Below are 18,760 nucleotides of genomic sequence, written 5' to 3'. Positions count from 1 at the left end.
CTCTTCTGGGTTGGTTATGGAATCTTCATATATTCAACTTCATTGCCATGGAAATTGGAAAATATTTTTGGTTCGTTTCAGTTTTTGTTTCGTTTAATATTTGTATTTAATATTGTGAAAGAAACTAAAAAGTCAGCGGAAATGGTTGGCTAGTGGACAACCACAAGCGCCGAGATCAATCAAAACTTGAAAAAAAAAAAAATTATAATAATACGTGGTGGGTTCAGCACAAAACTTGGCTTGCATAACTTCTATGAAATGAAATGAACTCAAGCTTAACAACAACATAAACCAACTTTTCTAACTTTAGCTTCCCTTACATTCTCTCTCTTTCTTCTCTTTCTGGGCCATTTTCATTTTGTGCTTTTGGTCTCTCATAAGTTGATTTCTTAATTTGTTGCATAATAATAGAAGCCATTGCAGGTGTGCTCTTAATTTGTTGCTTCTTGAATTGATCTTATTCAGTTTGCTTGCAACGGCGTCTGGAAGTTTTTTAGTTGGTGAGAACTTGGACTTGTATCTTATGGCATGGCTTTATTATAAAAATTTGATCTGCAGCATGTCTTTGGTGAGAACTTGGCTTCATTATTTTTTATTGATCTGCGTATAACACAAGGAGAATTGGAAGAAAAATTTGTTCTTTTTATCTAATAATTGTTGATCAAAAAGAGCTCTTGAGGAGGTAGATGGATTGACTTTCTATAAATAAATATCATTTGATCTTTGGTTTATATCTTATATTGCACTATCATGAGATGGAATATTGCCATGTTGGATTTTAATTTCTGGTGCATGAAGAATCATGCAAGTTTCTGTGGTTATATATAAAGGCATCATTGAAAAGGTGGTAGTTTCATGACTCTCATCAAATAAACAACAAATTCTTTGAATCGTGTTTACGTCTGAAAGGAATAAGCTATTCTAATATTTGAGTTTGTGACTGAGCTTGCAATTGTTATTATGGTGAACTTTTCAATTTATTTATTTTTTTTAATTTTAAGGTCATGTTAGGCAAAGTAGATGATTCTCAGATGATTGTTGTTTGCCTGAAAATTTGGTTGTAATGTCCTAACATCTTGGTTCCTGACATGGCCAGGCTCAGAGTTACCTCATAACTCGCATCCCATTTTGTCTTCGGTAAATATTGGCAATGGGAGGTATAGTAGGGAAGCCAGAGAGCACTACAAGTGCATGGATGCCAGAAACAAAGCTGGAGGCCAAAATGGTCGAAGCTATGCAACGCAGAGCAGCTGAAGGAACTGCCCTGAAATCTTTCAACAGCATAATTTTGAAATTCCCAAAAATAGATGATAGCTTAAGGAACTGCAAAGCTATTTTTGAGAAATTTGGTGGGTACATGGTTGTGTTTTATTTGTTTGTTGAATAACCTCTGTATGTTTGATTAAACAGGTTACAAAATCCTTTGGGTGTAGTAATAGCATTAAGATAGAATTCTATTATCAGTCATATTTTTGGATTAGCTATGTTTCTAATGATTTCATGGTAAAATTTAAGTGCTCAAGTCGAGTGAAAACCGGTTTTTCTTCTAACTTCTAAGAAGCATTTGCTTATGCTATTCTCTACAGATGAGGATTCAAATGGCACAATTGATCATGAAGAGCTTAAGAAGTGTTTCCATAAGCTGGAAATTAAATTTACTGAAGAGGAAATCAATGATCTCTTTGAAGCCTGTGATATTAACAAGGATATGGGAATGAAGTTCAATGAATTCATCGTACTGCTTTGCCTTGTGTATCTTCTGAAGGATGATCCCACTGCTCTTCGTGCAGTATCCTAAATTTAGTAGTTTTTCAATATATTAGATGTTTAAGTTATTTTTACCTGGCATGTGAGACTTAAACTTATTTCACTGGTGCTCGACTTATATCATTTTCCTACTTGGAAACTTGTTTAAATCATCATCCGTTTGCCATATGCACATTATTATCCTCTTTTGGAGTGCTTTCTCATTTTTGCCTAGGCTGGATAGGTTGCACAGTTCTCTCATTGTGTGTCCATTGCACAGATTCATTTTCTCATTTGTTCAAAACTAGAAACATTGCAGTCTCTCTTATTTCAGAGCTAACAGGGTCACCTTGCCATTTTGGCTTCCCAAGCTAACACTCCAAGGAATTGTATACATTCTTTCCTTCATTTTCCTTTGTTCTGGGATATGTTTGTGTTCCATGACATCCTAGAAATCGCGGATGGGTATGCCGAAGCTGGAGGCTACTTTTGAAACACTGGTTGATGCATTTGTATTCTTGGACAAGAACAAGGATGGCTATGTCAGCAGAAGTGAGATGACTCAAGCTGTAACTGAATCAGGAGAAGGTTCCACTGGACGAATAGCCATTAAAAGATTTGGTTACTTTTCTCTCTCTCTCTTTCTCTCTCTCTCTCTCTATGCATGCAGAAAATTTGCACCTCCATATTTTAGCAGAAAGTGTTTTCCTGCCTCCATGTTATAGTTAAACATTATTCACAATTGTTACAATTGTGGCTAGTAAGTGTAAAAGCAGTTGTGGTGGATATGGATATGTTGGTGCAGGATGACCTTTATTAATATGTATTCACTTGAAAAAAAAAAAAACTTTGACATTTTTTTAACTTCACAATTGCAGAAGAGATGGACTGGGATAAAAATGGAATGGTGAACTTCAAGGAATTTCTGTTTGCATTCACTCGTTGGTGTGGAGTCGGCGAGAATGAAGACGAGGAAGAAGGGGAAGAGAAGAATTAAACCAGTCCATCTTGTTCTCCAGCCATCATAGCTGCCTATGAAGTGATGGCTGGTAGCTAAAGGTTCTCTGTAGCAGTGAAGTTCCAAGAAATGTCTTGTTTGCTTTTTTTGCAGTAATAGTCAAGTTGATATATAAATTCAGTTTAATTACTTGATATTGTAATGTAAATAGTTTGAATTACAGAACTCAAGTTCAATCCAAATAAAGAGAAGAACATTGTACCACATGACCTTTTTCTGTTTGATCTGTCTTGATAGAGCTAATGTGTGAAGATGAATGCTCTGGAACAAAGAAATGGAACGTTACTGCCGAAGACTAAGAGAGTGAGCAAAGGAAGCCAGGCTTTTTAATCTCTATTTACATAATTGTTTAATGTAACGTCTACGTTCTTCATTTCTTAGTACAAGGTAAGGCAGTTTGCTGCGTGAGTCAGTATAAACACGTAATTTTCAGAATGGTGAAGGCATCCTATGTTTAAAGCTTCAATGTATAAATCTGATGAAATTTTAGTCCGAGGGATTGCTTTCACAGTCTTGGCATATCATGTCTGTAAGGTACTGGCAGGCTGCAATTTCTTTCGCATTATATGAAAACATCCAGAATGTGGAAATTAAGAGTACAAATGTAAAGGCACTAAAAAAACTTCAAATTACGGATTTTTATATGAAACTGACTTTACAAGCTCACAGTAGTCCTAAAAGAAGCATAAAAATGCAAAGCTCGGAAACTTAACTGATCGTCATAACGCATTACACCTCATAGAAAGCCACAAAAATGGATAAAACACACTTCATATGAGAACAGTGCCTTTATGACAGCTGAAAGCAACCTCTGAAACTGCAAAACCTGCTGTTTTCAGCAGAGACCATCATTAAAAATAAAAAAAATCCCATTCGACATGTCCCAGCTCTCTTCGCATTGAGGTTGTTGAGGGAAGGAAGCACACAACCAGACATATTGAACCTGGGGAGTGTGAAAATTATAAATTTCACGTAAGATAAAATGGGGGAAAAAATGAAATTGGTGTTAAAAAACAAATAACAAGGTACCAAGTTCAACTTAACCAAATTGAAAATGAAGCAAACACTTCATTACTAATTACCTGCCCTGAAAGTTCTGTACGCCAACGAGCATCTTTTCCTTTACTGATAAGAAAATAAAGATAAGTTAGTGTCACTCTGAGTTTGAGGCAGAGGACTAATATTACCAAAATCTAAACAGAAATTGACGAACCTGGGATGATGTTCAAGGAGCTCTTACTGTATGCACTGTCTGATTCTTAGAGGGAAATAGACTGGATAAGGAGGGTCGTGGATAGGAGGGTCGTGGATGAAGTTCATATCAATCATAACACAAGGGATGTGGGCTATCTTGGACCATTCTGGTCCATACCTTTTGCAATTTGCTCCCAGCTGAGGACAGTCTTCAACATACAATTGCTGAAGTGAGGATGGCAGGCCCTCCCATGGAAAGGATTTGAGCCTTGGGCACTCACTGATTGACAAATATTCAAGAGAAGTAAGGTTCTGAAAACCTCTCGAAGATAAGCAATGTAGCATCGGAAATCTTGCAATATTCAGCTCAGTTAGAGTTGTGGGCAGCCTCATTCTCACCGACACCTCTGGAAAAGACAATGCACCTGGACATCCTCTAATCTCAAGCTTTCTAAGAGACGTGAGCTTGTGCAACCCCCAACAAGACAATGGCATTTTAAGATCTTCAATTGAAAGTGAGGTTAGATTGGTTGGAAGACCACTTGCTGGAATGCCTACGATCCTTGGACACAGGCTTATGTCTAATACTTGAAGAGAGTTGAGTCTTTCCACGCCACTGGGAAGTGCTCTAAGTTCCTCGCATCTGCTGATTTCAATAACTCTCAAATTTTGGTTTGGAAGTCTTTCATCTGGAAAAGAAACAAGACTTGGACAATTACGAATATACATTTCATCAAGACTGATAAGCTTGTGTAGAGCATTGGGTACGGATTGAAGCTTTCTGCAGTTTCCAATCAAAATAAATACGAGTGCTGCGTTATCATGAAAACTTTCCGCTATTGACTCAAGCTGTGGACAATCAGCAATGCTGAGGTATTGAAGGGCCTCGGGTAATTTTCCTGTTGATGATAAAGTAGTAAGCTCCGCACAATTTTGAACCTCAAGATGTTTGATTGCAACAGGTAACTGGCCTTCTGATGATGATAAGCTCTTAAGCTTTGGACAAGTCTGAATCTTAAGGCGTCTGAGAACTGTAGATAACCGGCCTCTCCGTGATAGGCACATCAGAGATTGACAGCCAGAGATATCCAAACTCTCTAGAAGAGACAAGCTGGTGTTGTTGATATTCTCCCCGTGCGTCACTGAAGAAGACGATAAAGAAGCAGAAGAATCTTCTCCATTATCCACCAAACATTGCAAATTCTCACAATTTCTTATCTCAACCTTTGTTAGAGATGAAGGTAGCTGGCGTCTAGCAATGAGCATGAGAGACTGACAACCTTCAATTTGCAAGCTTTTAAGATGTAAATAGTTGTGCTTCGTTACCTCATTTAAAGATATTAGAGCACTGCAATTTTGAATAACGAGCTCACTCAAATTGGAAAGGAAACAAGCCTCTAGGAATGATACAAGGCTTTGGCAATTTGCAACAAATAGTTTTCTGAGAGAAGCAACGCTATGCAGGCCATGTGGCAGCTCCTCAAGACAAATCTCGTTCCACAAATGTTCAAGTTCTTCACAACCGATGATCTTTAGACATTCAACTTTCTGAAAATTATGCCTCGACAATCTAGAAAACTCTGAAACATTGGATAGAGTCGCATGTTTTATTGACTGGGAGTCAATTGACCTGCATACCATCCGTTTGCAACTACTTAATTCCAATTTACAGAGCAGAGGAAGTCCTGACAATGATACCACCAGTTTCTCACAACCACGGACCTCAAGTTCCTCTAATGAAGGTAGATGATCAGGCAACCTCTCAGAAAGTCTGGGGCAATTTAAAATCGAAAGCTTTCTGAGGACAGGGAATTTTTCAACTTGCCCATCTTCTCCGATAGGGTCCCAATGAGACCATACTCCCAAATTCTGGAAACAAAGAGTCTCCAACGATTGAAAAGGTTTCAAGCAATCATCCCCATAAATCTCGGAGCCAATTGTTATTAACTCCCTCAAGCCTTTGATGGTGAGTTCCTTGAGTGAGGGCAATGCCCCAAGTGCTGGCAAGCATGTACATTTTTCACAGTTTTCCAGTCTTAAATCCACCATACTCGAAAATGATGGATCTCCTACCCATGATGGAAACTTTGTACCACCGTAGAAGTTGATTGAGAGCTCTTTCAGATTTCCATGAGGTCGTAGCCTGTCAAGAACATTTATATCAGGTACCCTGCTACATTCCGAGCTCTCATGCAAATATAAGGACTCCCACTCCAGCTGCAAAACTTCCAAATCCTCCTTGTCACTTAAAATGGGCTCTGTTATGTCCTGAACCACATTTCTTAATTTTGAAATGCAAAGTTTTCCACGAAGAAACTTTAAACTCTTCAAATCTTCCAAACCAGAACCGGTATTCAAGCCCACAACAAAGTTAGACAACGTTAGGAGACATTTCAGTTTGTTCATTCCCACCGGCATCTCTGTTATGAGATTTTGACCACTAATATCAAAATAAAGTAGGTCGATCAAATTTTCCACATTTGTAGGCAACTTCTTGAGACGATGACAATCTTTTAATAGCAAAATTTGTAAGTGGCTTAAAAAGCCAACTGACTCTGGTATGTGGCAGATCCTAGTGCCAGAAAAGTTGAGGTACCTTAGATGTGTCAAAAGTCTAATTGAATTGGGCACCTCAGTGATGTAGTAATTTCTTAAAGATAGCACTCTCAGTTTTTTGAATTTTGACAACACCTCAGAGAGAACAAAATTGGTTATGTAACGAGTACCCTCGTGTAAGATTATAGGCCAGAATGTCCTCAAATGCTCCACTTTGTTGAAGACTTCAAATTTACTTTTACCATCAAAATCTCCAGAAATGAAAGAAGAGTGACGAGCCCTTTCAAATCTTTGAGATCGGTTATTGGCACCCGAAACATCCTCCAACCTAAAACTTGTTTCTCCAGAGACCGACCGAGCCAGATCATTAATAAGATCATGCATTACGAATTTAGAAACATCACCATTTACTTGTTGAAAAATTGATCTTGACAAGAGATCTCGAAAATACCCAACCCCTACATCTTCGAGTTGCTTGTAGTCAGTTGATTGTGGAATAAGACCTTCTGCTATCCACAACAGAACAACTTCTTTCTCCTCAAACTCATAATCCTTGGGGAAAATTGCACAATAAGCAAAACATCTCTTCAGATGGGAAGGAAGATGATGATAGCTCAACTGTAACACTGCAGGAATCTCACCGTCATCCGATAAATCCCATATGTTACTATTCAAGATATCTTGCCACTCAGCATCTCTCTGCTTACAGCGTAGAAGGCCGCCGAGAGTTCTTGCAGCCAGAGGCAAGCCTTTACACTTTTCCACAACTTTCCTCCGAACAAATTCTGAATTACATAAACGTGAGCTAGCCACGAATTCTCTGCTTGCAAACGCATGCTTCTTGAACACAGACCAACAATCATTATCTGATAAAAGCTCTAAGTTATGGCATTCACCGGGACATCCTAGCGTCAACGCCACGTTTTCGTCTCGTGTTGTCACAATTATCTTACTCCCCGGTGCTCCAGCCATAAAAGGAGACTTCAAAACTTCCCACAAGCCATAATTCTTGCTCCACACATCATCTAAAACAATCAAGAATTTTCTTCCAGCCACCTCCTGTTTCAGCTTAACCTGGACTGGATTTAAATCCTTGAAATCACAAGATGACAAAGTGATTGACTCCAGAATTGCCTTTGAGATTCTCAGAACATCAAAATCATCAGAAACACAAACCCAAGCTCTGGAGTTGAAATCTTCCACTGCAAGATCATTGTAAACAAGCCTAGCAAGTGTTGTCTTACCAACACCTGCCATCCCAACAATGGAAATGACACGAAAGTTGACATCATCATTATTTGTGTCATGGCTCAAAACCATATCAAGCACTTTGGCCTTATCTCCATCTCTCCCATAAACAGCAGGCTCAGTTGCTAAACATGTAGTGTGCAGTCTTTGCCATGAAACGGTACTTACACTTGCCGCTCTTCCAGTACCTGATGAAGTGTTTTCCAATTGAAGAACATTTCTTCGATCACAAAGCTCTTCCAAACGGCTTGTTACTTCTTTTATCTTGGACCCCAAGTTAATTTGGGAAACAAGATTACTTGGCAAATTCTGTAAAATACTTAATGATGGTCTGGTTGTCAACTGTTGCTCATCAAGAATGTCCTCGACGTCATAAGCCAAAGCTCGAAGATCATCCAGCCATATTTTGACAGCCCTGTTGGACAGTTGCTTCTCCTCTGCATCTTCAAGCACTGCCTGGATCATCACCAGATTTTTCTCCCACTTCTTCAGCTCTGCACGGATCCCATCTTCACTTGGAAACAGGCGCAAGTTATCCGGTGCCAGTCTATCGAACAAAATATCAAGGAATGCTCCCAGGAAAACCTCTCCTACTGGCATGCTTGAAAACTAAGGAATCAGGACTTCGAATAGAGAAAACGGGTGAGTTAGCAAGCGAAGAGTATATGAGTTTAACAAATTATTAAAAAGCTCAAGGGAAGGAAATGATTTCTATTCATCATTTGCTGTCTATTTTATAATGATATAAATACACAAGTTATTGCAATAATTACAAGACAAAGTTAAAAGAAAATAAAGAGGGGCCAGCTATGGTGCAACTATGGTACCAAGCTGCACCTAATTATTGGATCCAATTATAGTACATGTGTGCAGCTGAATCTAATGATTAAGTACGTATGGTACCACAGTTACACCATAATTTTGTCCAAATAAAGAAAGAGGGTAATAGTTGTCTAAGAGGAAAATAAATGAAGTGGGGTTGAAGGTAACTATTATGTTTATTTTAAAAATATCATTATATGTCAAAAGTCATTATTATATGGCATCATTACATTTTTGCGTGCGCTCTATAATTATTGTAATTACCATGCTTGCCTGCCAATACAAATTTTTATGAGTTTAACAAATTTTAACAAACGCTGCAGTGAAGGGGAAATAAACAAGAAAATGATACGAAACATCAGCAACATTTTCCCATGAGCTGTACTTGGAATTTCGGACGATTCAATCAATGACCTATATATTATAATATATATAATATAAACAGAAATTAGTTAAATTATGATTTAAGCAGAATGTGACATTTGATTATAACACAAGCTCAATGTAAGAATTTATATTCAATACCTTGTAGACTTCACCAATCTAAGATAATAGAATAATGTTAGGTGTTTAAGTCTCGATTTGTTAGCAGCAGTAGCAGCAACGGACTGGAAGTAGCTGGAGCAAAGACCAAGTGAAGACAGCAGCTGCAACAGCCGAGATCGAGCAGCAGCAGCAACGGACTGGCAGATCGAGTTAGAGAGAGAGAGATGCGTTGTAGATCTAGAGAAAGAGGAAGAAGAGAGTGATAATGAGAGCGGAGAGTTTAGATCGGAGACTTTGGGAGCTGTTGATGAGGAGAATACGAGTCAGCGATGTTTGAGATTTGTTCTGTAGTTTGGTCTGAACTGTAAATTCATTTGAAAACACATTAAACACGTTTTCAACTTTACAACTGAAAAACTGAATTCGAATTTTTTGTTTTATAATCTATTCCTGAGTTTAGCCCATCAAACGAGTTTTTCAATTGCATTTATAAAACAAGAATGAAAATAGAGGTTTGAAAACGGTACCAAACAAGCCCTAATTTAGCTGTTGCAGGTCATGACCAATGAACCACCGATTTTGCTTAGTGGGCTGGGAATCCCAACTTGTCAATTGATTTGGTAAATTGCTAGGCATGTAGCCCATGTTAGATTAATCGTATTCTATGCCAGAGTAATGAACTTATTTGAAGTGACTCATTTCATAGTGAAAAATCCATGTATCAATAAGGATTAATTTTACTTCCCCCTCCTAGCTATTCGGGAAAGTTATAGACACCTTTCCATATATTTTATCTGAGGTATTTCACTTAATTTGCTCTGTAATATTGGATTTTGACAATATTTATCATGCATTTCTAGGACTTGAGACTTTTGAAGAATCTTTTTCATTCTTCGGCTATGTATGAAAAAATAAAAATAAAATTATCATAATTTTGGGTATTCACCTAATCTTGCTAGGTATAAATATTTTTCTTCTAATATTTAAGACACTTTATTTTAGAGACCTGTATGATAGCTGGGCTCCAAGGGATGGAGAGAGGTTAGAAAAATTACCAACTCAACGCTTAGTCCAAGTGTTTGTTTTGGTTGAGTAATAATATAGTTATAAATTCTTACTAAAATTCTTCTTTGGAGAAGAGGGGTGGATCACTAGTATGGATGATTTGAGTGAGACATATCATAGAAACTCAAGTTGATATTCAGAAAGATAACAATCAATCATCATTAATTAAGATAATAATCAAATCATGTAATTTAATTAAGCTTGGACGACAACAAACCCTGTGAATTTCGTCCAACTTAATTTTTGACCATGATCAAATTAATTAGTATCATTGACTTGACGGGTTTAATTAAATATGTTATTTATATTCATAACAAGTTTTTATATTTGGTATTTGATGTGTCACCCTCAAACACGAAACTTTTACCACCAACTGTTGGAGAGTATTTGTTTGATTATTTGGTTTCGTGTCGGTGTTTGAAGTATTTTTTAACTTCATCAAAGTAGTTTTAAAATAATAAAAATGATTTTATATTAATTTGGAGTTTTTGAATCAATGAATTTGATTAAAGAGAACCATGGAGGATCATGTCATGAGTTCCGAAAATACAAGATAGAGTACGAGACATACACTAGGATGCACGATAAAGTGGAAGACAACGGCTTTTGAATACGGATGGGAAAAAAGCTTAGGCTCGATCGTGGGACGCCTAAGTTTGAACTTTAGTTTTTTTAGGTTACGGGCCGTTTGAGATTGTTTCTTAGAGGTTTAAAAGTTATTTTAAAAAATTAAAAATTAAGTTTGTTGTTTGGTAAATTTTTCTAAAAATCATCTCAGACAGAATCACCTCATTCCATAGCAGATTTTGAAAATCAAGGAAATAGTAACTTTTTAAAATTTGATTTTGAGAATAACTTTTATATTTAATACAATTTCATAGATATTAAAAAAATATAAAAGTATCTTTATTAATTAGGAAATAAAATCATTAATTTTAAAGTGATAATTATTATTACAAATTATATTGCGATAAAAAAATAAAATAGTAATATAAAATACTTATTTTAGTTATCAAGTATTATATTTACACAATTAAAAATATTTTATATACATTTTTATAAATATATAAATAAATTTTATTCAACATTATATCTAGTTTAATCATTTATATTATTTCAGCAGTTTAATAATAAGATTTACAAAATACACATGATTGATTTTAAAATTCATAGCACTTTTAAAAATAATTTTTACTAAACGTTTAATAATTCTCTTTACAGCTGATTATTTTTACAGGACAACTGACATCAATTATTTTAAAAACTATAATATTACCAAACTGGTCATAAAATTGAGTCAAGTCTGAGCTCGAGCTTACATAAAAAAAATTGGGCCCGGTTATAAAGCTTAAATTTTATTTTATTTTTAACTAAAATCTTAAGACCCGAGCCAAATTGCCACTAAAATATAATTAAAAATTTAATTGTTTGCTGAAAAACCCAAATTGCCACTAAAATGCAATTTTGAATGTCAAGATGTTTGACTTGTAGCAGGTAACCGGCCTGTTGATGATGACAAGGATGTAAGCTTTGCTCAAGTCTGAATCTAAAGGCACTTTAGTACTGCAGATAGCTGGCCCCTGGATGATAAGCATGTGACAGAAAGACAAAGGATGATAGACAAGTGCTCAAGAAGTGATGAGTTGGTATTCTCAACTCTCTCCCTGTGCATCACCGAAGAACAAGATGATGCAGTAGAAGTATCCTTCATATCATCCATTAACACCAAACACTGCAATTTATCGCAATTTCTAATCTCAAGCTTTGAAAGAGATGAAGGTAGTTGACCTCCTACAATGAATTTCAGAGAATGACAACCTTCAATTCGCAAGCTTTTAAGATAGTTGTGCTTCATTGCCTCATGCAAAGATGTCATTACATTACAATTTTCAAGGACAAGTACAATCAAACTGGAAAGAAAACAAACCTTGGGCAATTTCCAATAAATAGTTTTCTAATAGATGTGAGGCTATGCAGTCCTTGTGGTAGCTCCTCAAACACAAAAGTCATGCCACAAATGTATAAGTTCTTCACAACCAGGAAACTTCAGACATTCAGCTTTCTGAAATGTGTTCCTTGACAAATTTGCAAACTCCGAAATGCATGGAAGAGTCACAAATTGTAGTGAAATGGAGGTAACTGATTTGCCGCATACCATCCGCCTGCATCCGTCTACATTTAGTTTGCAGAGCAGTGGAAGGCTTGAGAATGAAGCCACAATAAGTTAGATAACATTTGGGGACATTCCAATTCTTTCATTCCCAGCAGCATCTCTGTTACGAGATTTTCACCACTGATATCAAAATGACGTAGGTTGATCCGTCTTTCCATGGTGGTACACGGTCTCTGGAGGCGAGAACAACTCTTAACAGCAAAATTTGTAAGTTGAATGGTGAATCTGTTGGTTCTCTATCTTAGATGTCTTGATCCTCTAATTGAGTAAGGTACCTCTGTAATATAGTATTTACGTAAAGACAAAACCCTCAAGTATTGGCAAGAATGGTCCTCAAGCTCAAATTTCCAACCATATTGAAGACCTGCAATTTCTTCTTGTTATCAAAATCACCACAAATACAAGAAGAATGGCGAGTCCTTTCCAATCTTTCCAGAAACCCATTGAGCCAAATCATTCACAAAATCGTGCATTGCATTATGAACTTAGAACCACCAGTACTTGCTTGTTGAAAAATTGATCTCGAGCAAAGGTCACAGAAGGCTATATGTTCGAGTTGCTTATTGTCATCTGATTATTGAACAAGACCGTCTACTATCCATAAAAAGAACAACTTTCTTGTCCTTTAAATTCATAATCCTTTGGAAAAATTGCACGGTAAGCAAAACATCTCTCAGATGGGAATGAAGATAATGATAACTTAATTTTCTTCCAAACAGTAGTGGATCTAGATGGTGTCCCTCCACCTCTTGTCACAAGGGCGGAGACTGTGAATCGATTGACTAGGCGCTTGGAGATGGGAAGAGTTGTGTGTCGTGTCACTACTTTTTTGGGTTTTGCATATGCAAAAACAAACAAAAGGGTAATTATCCGAAACCTCCCTTGAGGTTTGGAATATTTTCAACTTGATAGATTGTATTTACGTATTCTCAGTTACATCCCCTGACGTTAGTACTCCGTTTAGCATAAGTTTGGTTAGTGAGGACAAGATAGTAATAGAACTTGTTAATAATAAAAAATTCAAACAAACTTAAAATTATCACGTTGGGTTCTGAAATTGATTTGGATTTTATAAATATCCAATGGATGAAAAACAAAAGCATACTTTTAACCAACAAACATTATCACAAAAAAATAAAAAAGAAATAAAAATGGGCATCTTCTTACTCTAATTCAAACCGAAGCTCAAGAACAACACCCCTTTCATTTTCTCTCTCTCTACTATGCTTTAATAGAGAAAGGGTGCCGCGATCAGGTGACCATCACAATGAACTCAAAGACGCTGACACCAGGGACAACTAAATCACGACGGCCGCGTGGAAGAATGCCAATCGGTGAGTTTCGCTGTCGACCCACAGACAACCTCAATTTGTTCGAGCCGCAAATGAGGTATAAAAATGGCTTATTACTGTACATGTCAGTTTTATTAGGTGAATTAATGAATTTGGTAAAATATGAGTAATGGGTCTCGATAATCTTTTTGAGAGTCTCTGTTGCTTCCTCTCTCTTTTTTCCAGCGATTGGTTAGTTGTAGGTTAATAATTGTTGTAAATGCATGTTCACCTGATTTTGCTTGAAGATGGCTTCAGCTACATTATACTGCCTAGTGAATGATTGAAAATGGGTATGAAAAATTTTTAATTGTTCAAGCTATTGTCGTTGATTGTTGAACAAGGATTCATGCTAGTTTTTGCTGAATTAAAGATGTAATTGAGTGTTGGAGATACCTTGGGCCACAATATTAATATTTGAGGATCTTTGATTTTGTTTTTTTTTCTTTTTATCGTGATATGTACATGTCTTGGTTGAAAAAATGTCATGGTTTGCTGCATTCTCTCGCACTGGAGCAGTGAGTTTAGTGGTTTTAATTATTTTCTTCTTTTGACCACCGGCACTTTCTCTCTCTACACTTTTCTAGGGTTCCTTTCTTTGTTCACATTTCTCTCCAATTTCCCTCAATCCATTCATAGACTTAGTCATCGTCTTCACTCAAAGTCTCTTCACATTCTCTCACTTTCTCAATTTCAAATGGCCAATTTCATAGCTTCATCCTCCCCCAGGTTACTAGCTGCAAGCATGAATATCATCTTCAGTGTATTCTTCATTGTTAAGCTGTTGTAATTATTTTTCGGTTGTGTTTCATGATACTTTATAATATTATAAATTGAATAACCCTTTGTTGGGATATAGTTTATTATTATATTCCTAACATGTGAGGTGGGATATTTCAGGATGGTACTTTCTTTGATTATGATGATATGGAAGCACATGTTATGTAGCGTTTACCTACTGCTCACTATTTTCACGGAAGAGAGATGCAGAGATATCCTGGACTTAATGCTTCCCAAGTGATTGATTCTAGTTCTGCTGCAAATGCTTCTTTAACTCTGCCAACATATACGAAATTACCAAATTTCTATCATGGGTCATCTTATAGTGATTTGCTAATTTCTGTCATAAGATCAATTGACAATGCTCAACCTCCCTCATCTGATCCTGATATTAACAGAGATAGCCTTTTTAAATCCAGGTATTTGTTCAGAACTCAAAAGTCCAATTATTTTTCATATTTCAGTTGTTTTCAACTAGCATTTGGTTGGCAAAGCCCAAGAGGTTATTTGAAAGGATTAAAAAAAACTAGAATTGGCTTGGAATGCTGAATTATTCCTGTAAAAGTTTTTTCAGTAATGCAATGAAATAATAGTCAGCTTGGGTAGACGTACAAATGATTTCTGTCACTCTTATTAGCTTATCTGCATTCTTTTTTCTCCATTTGTTGTTATGTAAATGTACTTTCGAAAAGCTTGATTGTTTTTGCCTTAGAAAGTGGATTTATCGTACATATTGTTTTTGCCTTAGAAAGCTCTTGCTTCTATTGCACAAGTTTTATTCAGACAGTTACCACATGATAATCCAAGGGGGCCAAGCCCTTCTGAGATATTCTCCTTCTCATAGTTTGTAAAATCAAAATGGTCTGCTGCTTCGTAGATTTTCTGCAACTTGGTTTCATTTAGAATTGGTATTTTATATGCTTCAACATGTCAATCTGACTTGTGTTTGTTTCTTAACAGATACAAGGAATTAATCTTGAAGGGTACCTGTAGCTTAAAGGAGAGGCTGCTTTCTCGGAATACCTCAGTTAAGGAACTAAGCAAAGATGTTGAGTGTGAGATGAGTGCCGGAATTGCTGGCGTTGCAAAAATGATTGAACGCCTAGATGGCTAGATCTTGCCTTAAAGTGTAGAATTTCTACCCCTTCTTCTGTTAACGTAAGGGGACAGTCTAATATTTTATTTGGTATTTTCACTGTAATTACATCTTTTGGTGGCAAAACAAATATGCTATTAGTAGCCAACAATTCTTTAATTTGTGTGGACAAAGTTTTTTTTTCAACTCAATGGTATTTTGGTCATTCTATCAAATAACATACGGTCAACTAAATGGTAAACTAACATTGGGGGAGGTGACTGAGATTATATGAATATAATCTATCAAGTTGAGAACACGCTAAACCTCAGGGGAGGTTTCTGATAATTACCCAAAAAGAAAAAGATAGTTTAGGGATATTCTATGGGTGTTGGGTACTTGGATTGATGGTGGAGTTAGTAACCGTAAGATTAATGAAAAAAATTAATGAGCTTGTGGGTTATTTAAAAAATTAAATTAATATTAATATTTACGTGCTTGATTTTAGTTTGCAAAACCCAATTTTTTTAATTTATATTAAAAATTCTTGGGGATGAGAATTTAAGTGTAAATATATATTTGGGCTTGAGTATAATTTATTGGGGGCATGATACCAATTTATTGAAGACTTTTGAAAAAACACAATTAAATATTAAAAGAATTTTTTATTTTCAGTGGGAACTGTCCTTCAATAAATCTGCTTGCCCCTGTCTCCAGAGATGTTGTTATTCAATCTAAGAGTAGGGATGACAAAAAGCGGGCTTGCGCATAATTTTTTCAAGCTCACTTTAAATTAAGCATGAGGGTTTGGCTTGGGCGACTGAGCCAGGCTTGGGGCTTTATTTATATTTTAATTTTTTTAAAAATTATTATAAATTTAAAATAAATTAATTATCAACAAGTTATTATAATCATAAAGGGTAAAAGCTTGTTTAGTCCCTATATTATGAGGTTAATGTTCATTTAGTCCCTGTATTTTTAAAAACACCTCAAAACATCCCTGCTACTAAATATTGACCCTTATGCCATTATTTTTTATTATTTTTAACTTGCTTTTACAATATTACATTTTTACAATAAAGTTTCTTTTTTGGATATTAATAAAAAATTAAATTATCAAATTAAACTCAAAAATAAAATAAAAACAAAAAATGTATATATTAATTTTTGTGGAAGCTCACGTATGTCTAAAAAATTAATATCTTAAAAAATTACATTATCAATTTTTTTAGAAAAATTAATATTTTATCTCAAGAGTGTGTTCCACAAAAATTAATATATATTATTTTATTTTATTTTATTTTTTAGTGTTAAACTGGTAATTTATTTTTTTCTTTTTAATAATGTCTAACAAAATTATTATAATAGGGTTATTTTTTTCTTTTTAATAATATCTAAAAAATTATTATAATAGGGCAATATTATAAAAAATAAGTTAAAAGGAACAAAAGATAATGGCAAAAGTGTCAATAATTTAATGGTAGGGATGATTTGAGATATTTTTAAAAATATAGGGACTAAACGGGTACTAACTTCAAAATATAGGGACTAAACGAGCTTTTACCCTAATCATAAATAAATTAAAGAAAATAAATATTTTAAAGTAAAATAATAAATAAAACAAATAAAAACTTATAAATTTATTTTTTTAAATACTGAATTCTTTAATTTAAACACCCTCTTAATTAATTAACGCATAAGAGAGAGTTTAATATCATAATTTAATTTTTTAAAAACATTATTGATTTATAAATTAAGAATTTAAGTTTTTTTAGGTTACTTTTTAATTTTAATTATATTATTTTAACTTAAAAATTTACTTTTAAAAAAAACAGTAACCCGAACTTTTTTTTTTTTTAAGTTTTTGTCCAAGCCCTCATATGTGAGGGTCGGGCCGAAGTCTACGGACTTAGACCGAGCCAACCCAGACTTTTCTGCCCGTCCTATCCAGAGCTGTTAGTTTAGAGAGATCTTCGTATCTCTCATTTTGAACATCTTTTGAGCCTTGAAGCCCCATCTCAGTCTCAGGTTCCTGCTTGAACCAATGAACCAAGCAAGAACGATGCTTCTGCTTCTGCCTTCATCTACCTTCAGCTTGCGCTCTAGTGCCTTGGTAATAAAACTCGTCCAGTACGTCCTCCACATCATAAGCCAAGTCCCGTAGATTGTCCAGCCACATATTCATAGCCCTGTCCGTAAGTTGCTTATGTTCGGCATTGTCAAGTACTGCGTCGATCCTCTTCAGCATATTGCCCATAGATTTAGCTCTGAATCTAACCAGTTTCTCAAACAATACCTGGATGAACGCAGGGAGAAAAAGCTCTCCGAGAGGCTACAGCCATGCTCAATTTTGGTTTTCCTTTTTTCTGAGTCAAGAAAGGAGCATTAGAGATCTCTATTGTTTCTCCCACTGCTCGAGCAACTTCAAAAGTGGAGAGTCGATGGCTAAAAATAAGAAGTCTTCGTCTTCATTGAGTGGCCACTAGTTTTGGTGCAACAGTTATGTAATAAGACCTTCTCCAATGCTTTAACACTATTTTGGTGTAACACCAACACTCAAAATATACATTTTTTCACACCAAATTACTATTTTATTTCCAACCTATTTACACTAAATTTTACACCAAAAAAAATATTCTTCTTTTTATTCTTTTAATTATCAAGAATTAATTCAATTAACACAATAAATATTACTATTAATATAGATAATTAAGTAATAAGTAATTTTATATTGATTAACAAAAAAATATAAAAAATTATTAAATTTGTATTTAATTAACTAAATTAGCACATTATGAAAATTAAACATTACATTAATATCGAAAAATACAATAACAATAATAATACTCTAGTAATATTGGCCAATATTTTGATGATATTGGAAGATTTAATAATAATCTCCCATATTACTAAATAATTATTCTAATTTATGCTAGTAGTAGTAGCTTTTTTAATTTATGTTAATTTAATTTTTAATTTTTAATTTTATAATATGTAATCTAATAATTAATGTTATTGACATTTTATTTTTATTATTAATTTTTGTGTTGAATATTTTTTTATTTAAAATATTAGTATAATATTCAAAAATTAAAAAATAAAATTAAAATAATAACAAAAATAATAATAATAACTCAAAATATTATATAAAATAAGACATATATGTAAATAAAAAATAATAATAAGAATATTTTAGATTTTTTTTCCTAGCACCGAATGAATAGTATTGCACCATATTTGGTACAAACTATTCATAATCCTATTTT

General features: G+C 34.8%; 2 protein-coding genes across 5 annotated transcripts; one reads left to right on the top strand and one right to left on the bottom strand.

The window, feature by feature from the left end:
* Positions 1–222: 222 nt before the first annotated feature.
* On the top strand, positions 223–2,968 carry LOC102625529 (probable calcium-binding protein CML21). Of its 2 annotated transcripts, none has more exons than XM_052433838.1 (5): positions 223–423; positions 1,097–1,349; positions 1,587–1,789; positions 2,199–2,367; positions 2,625–2,968. In XM_052433838.1, the coding sequence occupies exons 2-5, from the start codon at positions 1,151–1,153 to the stop codon at positions 2,741–2,743; spliced, it is 690 nt and encodes a 229-aa protein (XP_052289798.1). In that variant the 5' UTR covers positions 223–423; positions 1,097–1,150; the 3' UTR covers positions 2,744–2,968. The 2 variants fall into 2 exon arrangements, with proteins under 2 accessions (XP_052289798.1, XP_006474771.1); XM_006474708.4 differs by having other exon boundaries at positions 226–500.
* Positions 2,969–3,383: 415 nt separating this feature from the next.
* Positions 3,384–9,585, bottom strand: LOC102625803 (putative disease resistance RPP13-like protein 1). Of its 3 annotated transcripts, none has more exons than XM_006474710.4 (4): positions 9,110–9,585; positions 3,978–8,385; positions 3,847–3,884; positions 3,384–3,707 (listed from the first exon to the last, which is right to left on the bottom strand). In XM_006474710.4, the coding sequence occupies exon 2, from the start codon at positions 8,360–8,362 to the stop codon at positions 4,001–4,003; it is 4,362 nt and encodes a 1,453-aa protein (XP_006474773.1). In that variant the 5' UTR covers positions 8,363–8,385; positions 9,110–9,585; the 3' UTR covers positions 3,384–3,707; positions 3,847–3,884; positions 3,978–4,000. The 3 variants fall into 3 exon arrangements, with proteins under 3 accessions (XP_006474773.1, XP_006474772.1, XP_024953528.1); XM_006474709.4 differs by having other exon boundaries at positions 3,847–3,889; positions 9,110–9,583; XM_025097760.2 differs by having other exon boundaries at positions 3,847–3,889; positions 3,978–8,355; positions 9,110–9,582.
* Between the last annotated feature and the right edge of the window lie 9,175 nt (positions 9,586–18,760).

The sequence above is a fragment of the Citrus sinensis genome, chromosome 9 (genome assembly GCF_022201045.2).
Source record: "Citrus sinensis cultivar Valencia sweet orange chromosome 9, DVS_A1.0, whole genome shotgun sequence".
Taxonomy (NCBI): Eukaryota; Viridiplantae; Streptophyta; class Magnoliopsida; order Sapindales; family Rutaceae; genus Citrus; species Citrus sinensis.
Note: the sequence above shows the minus strand (reverse complement) of the source record. Positions and strands in the feature narration are given on the sequence as shown.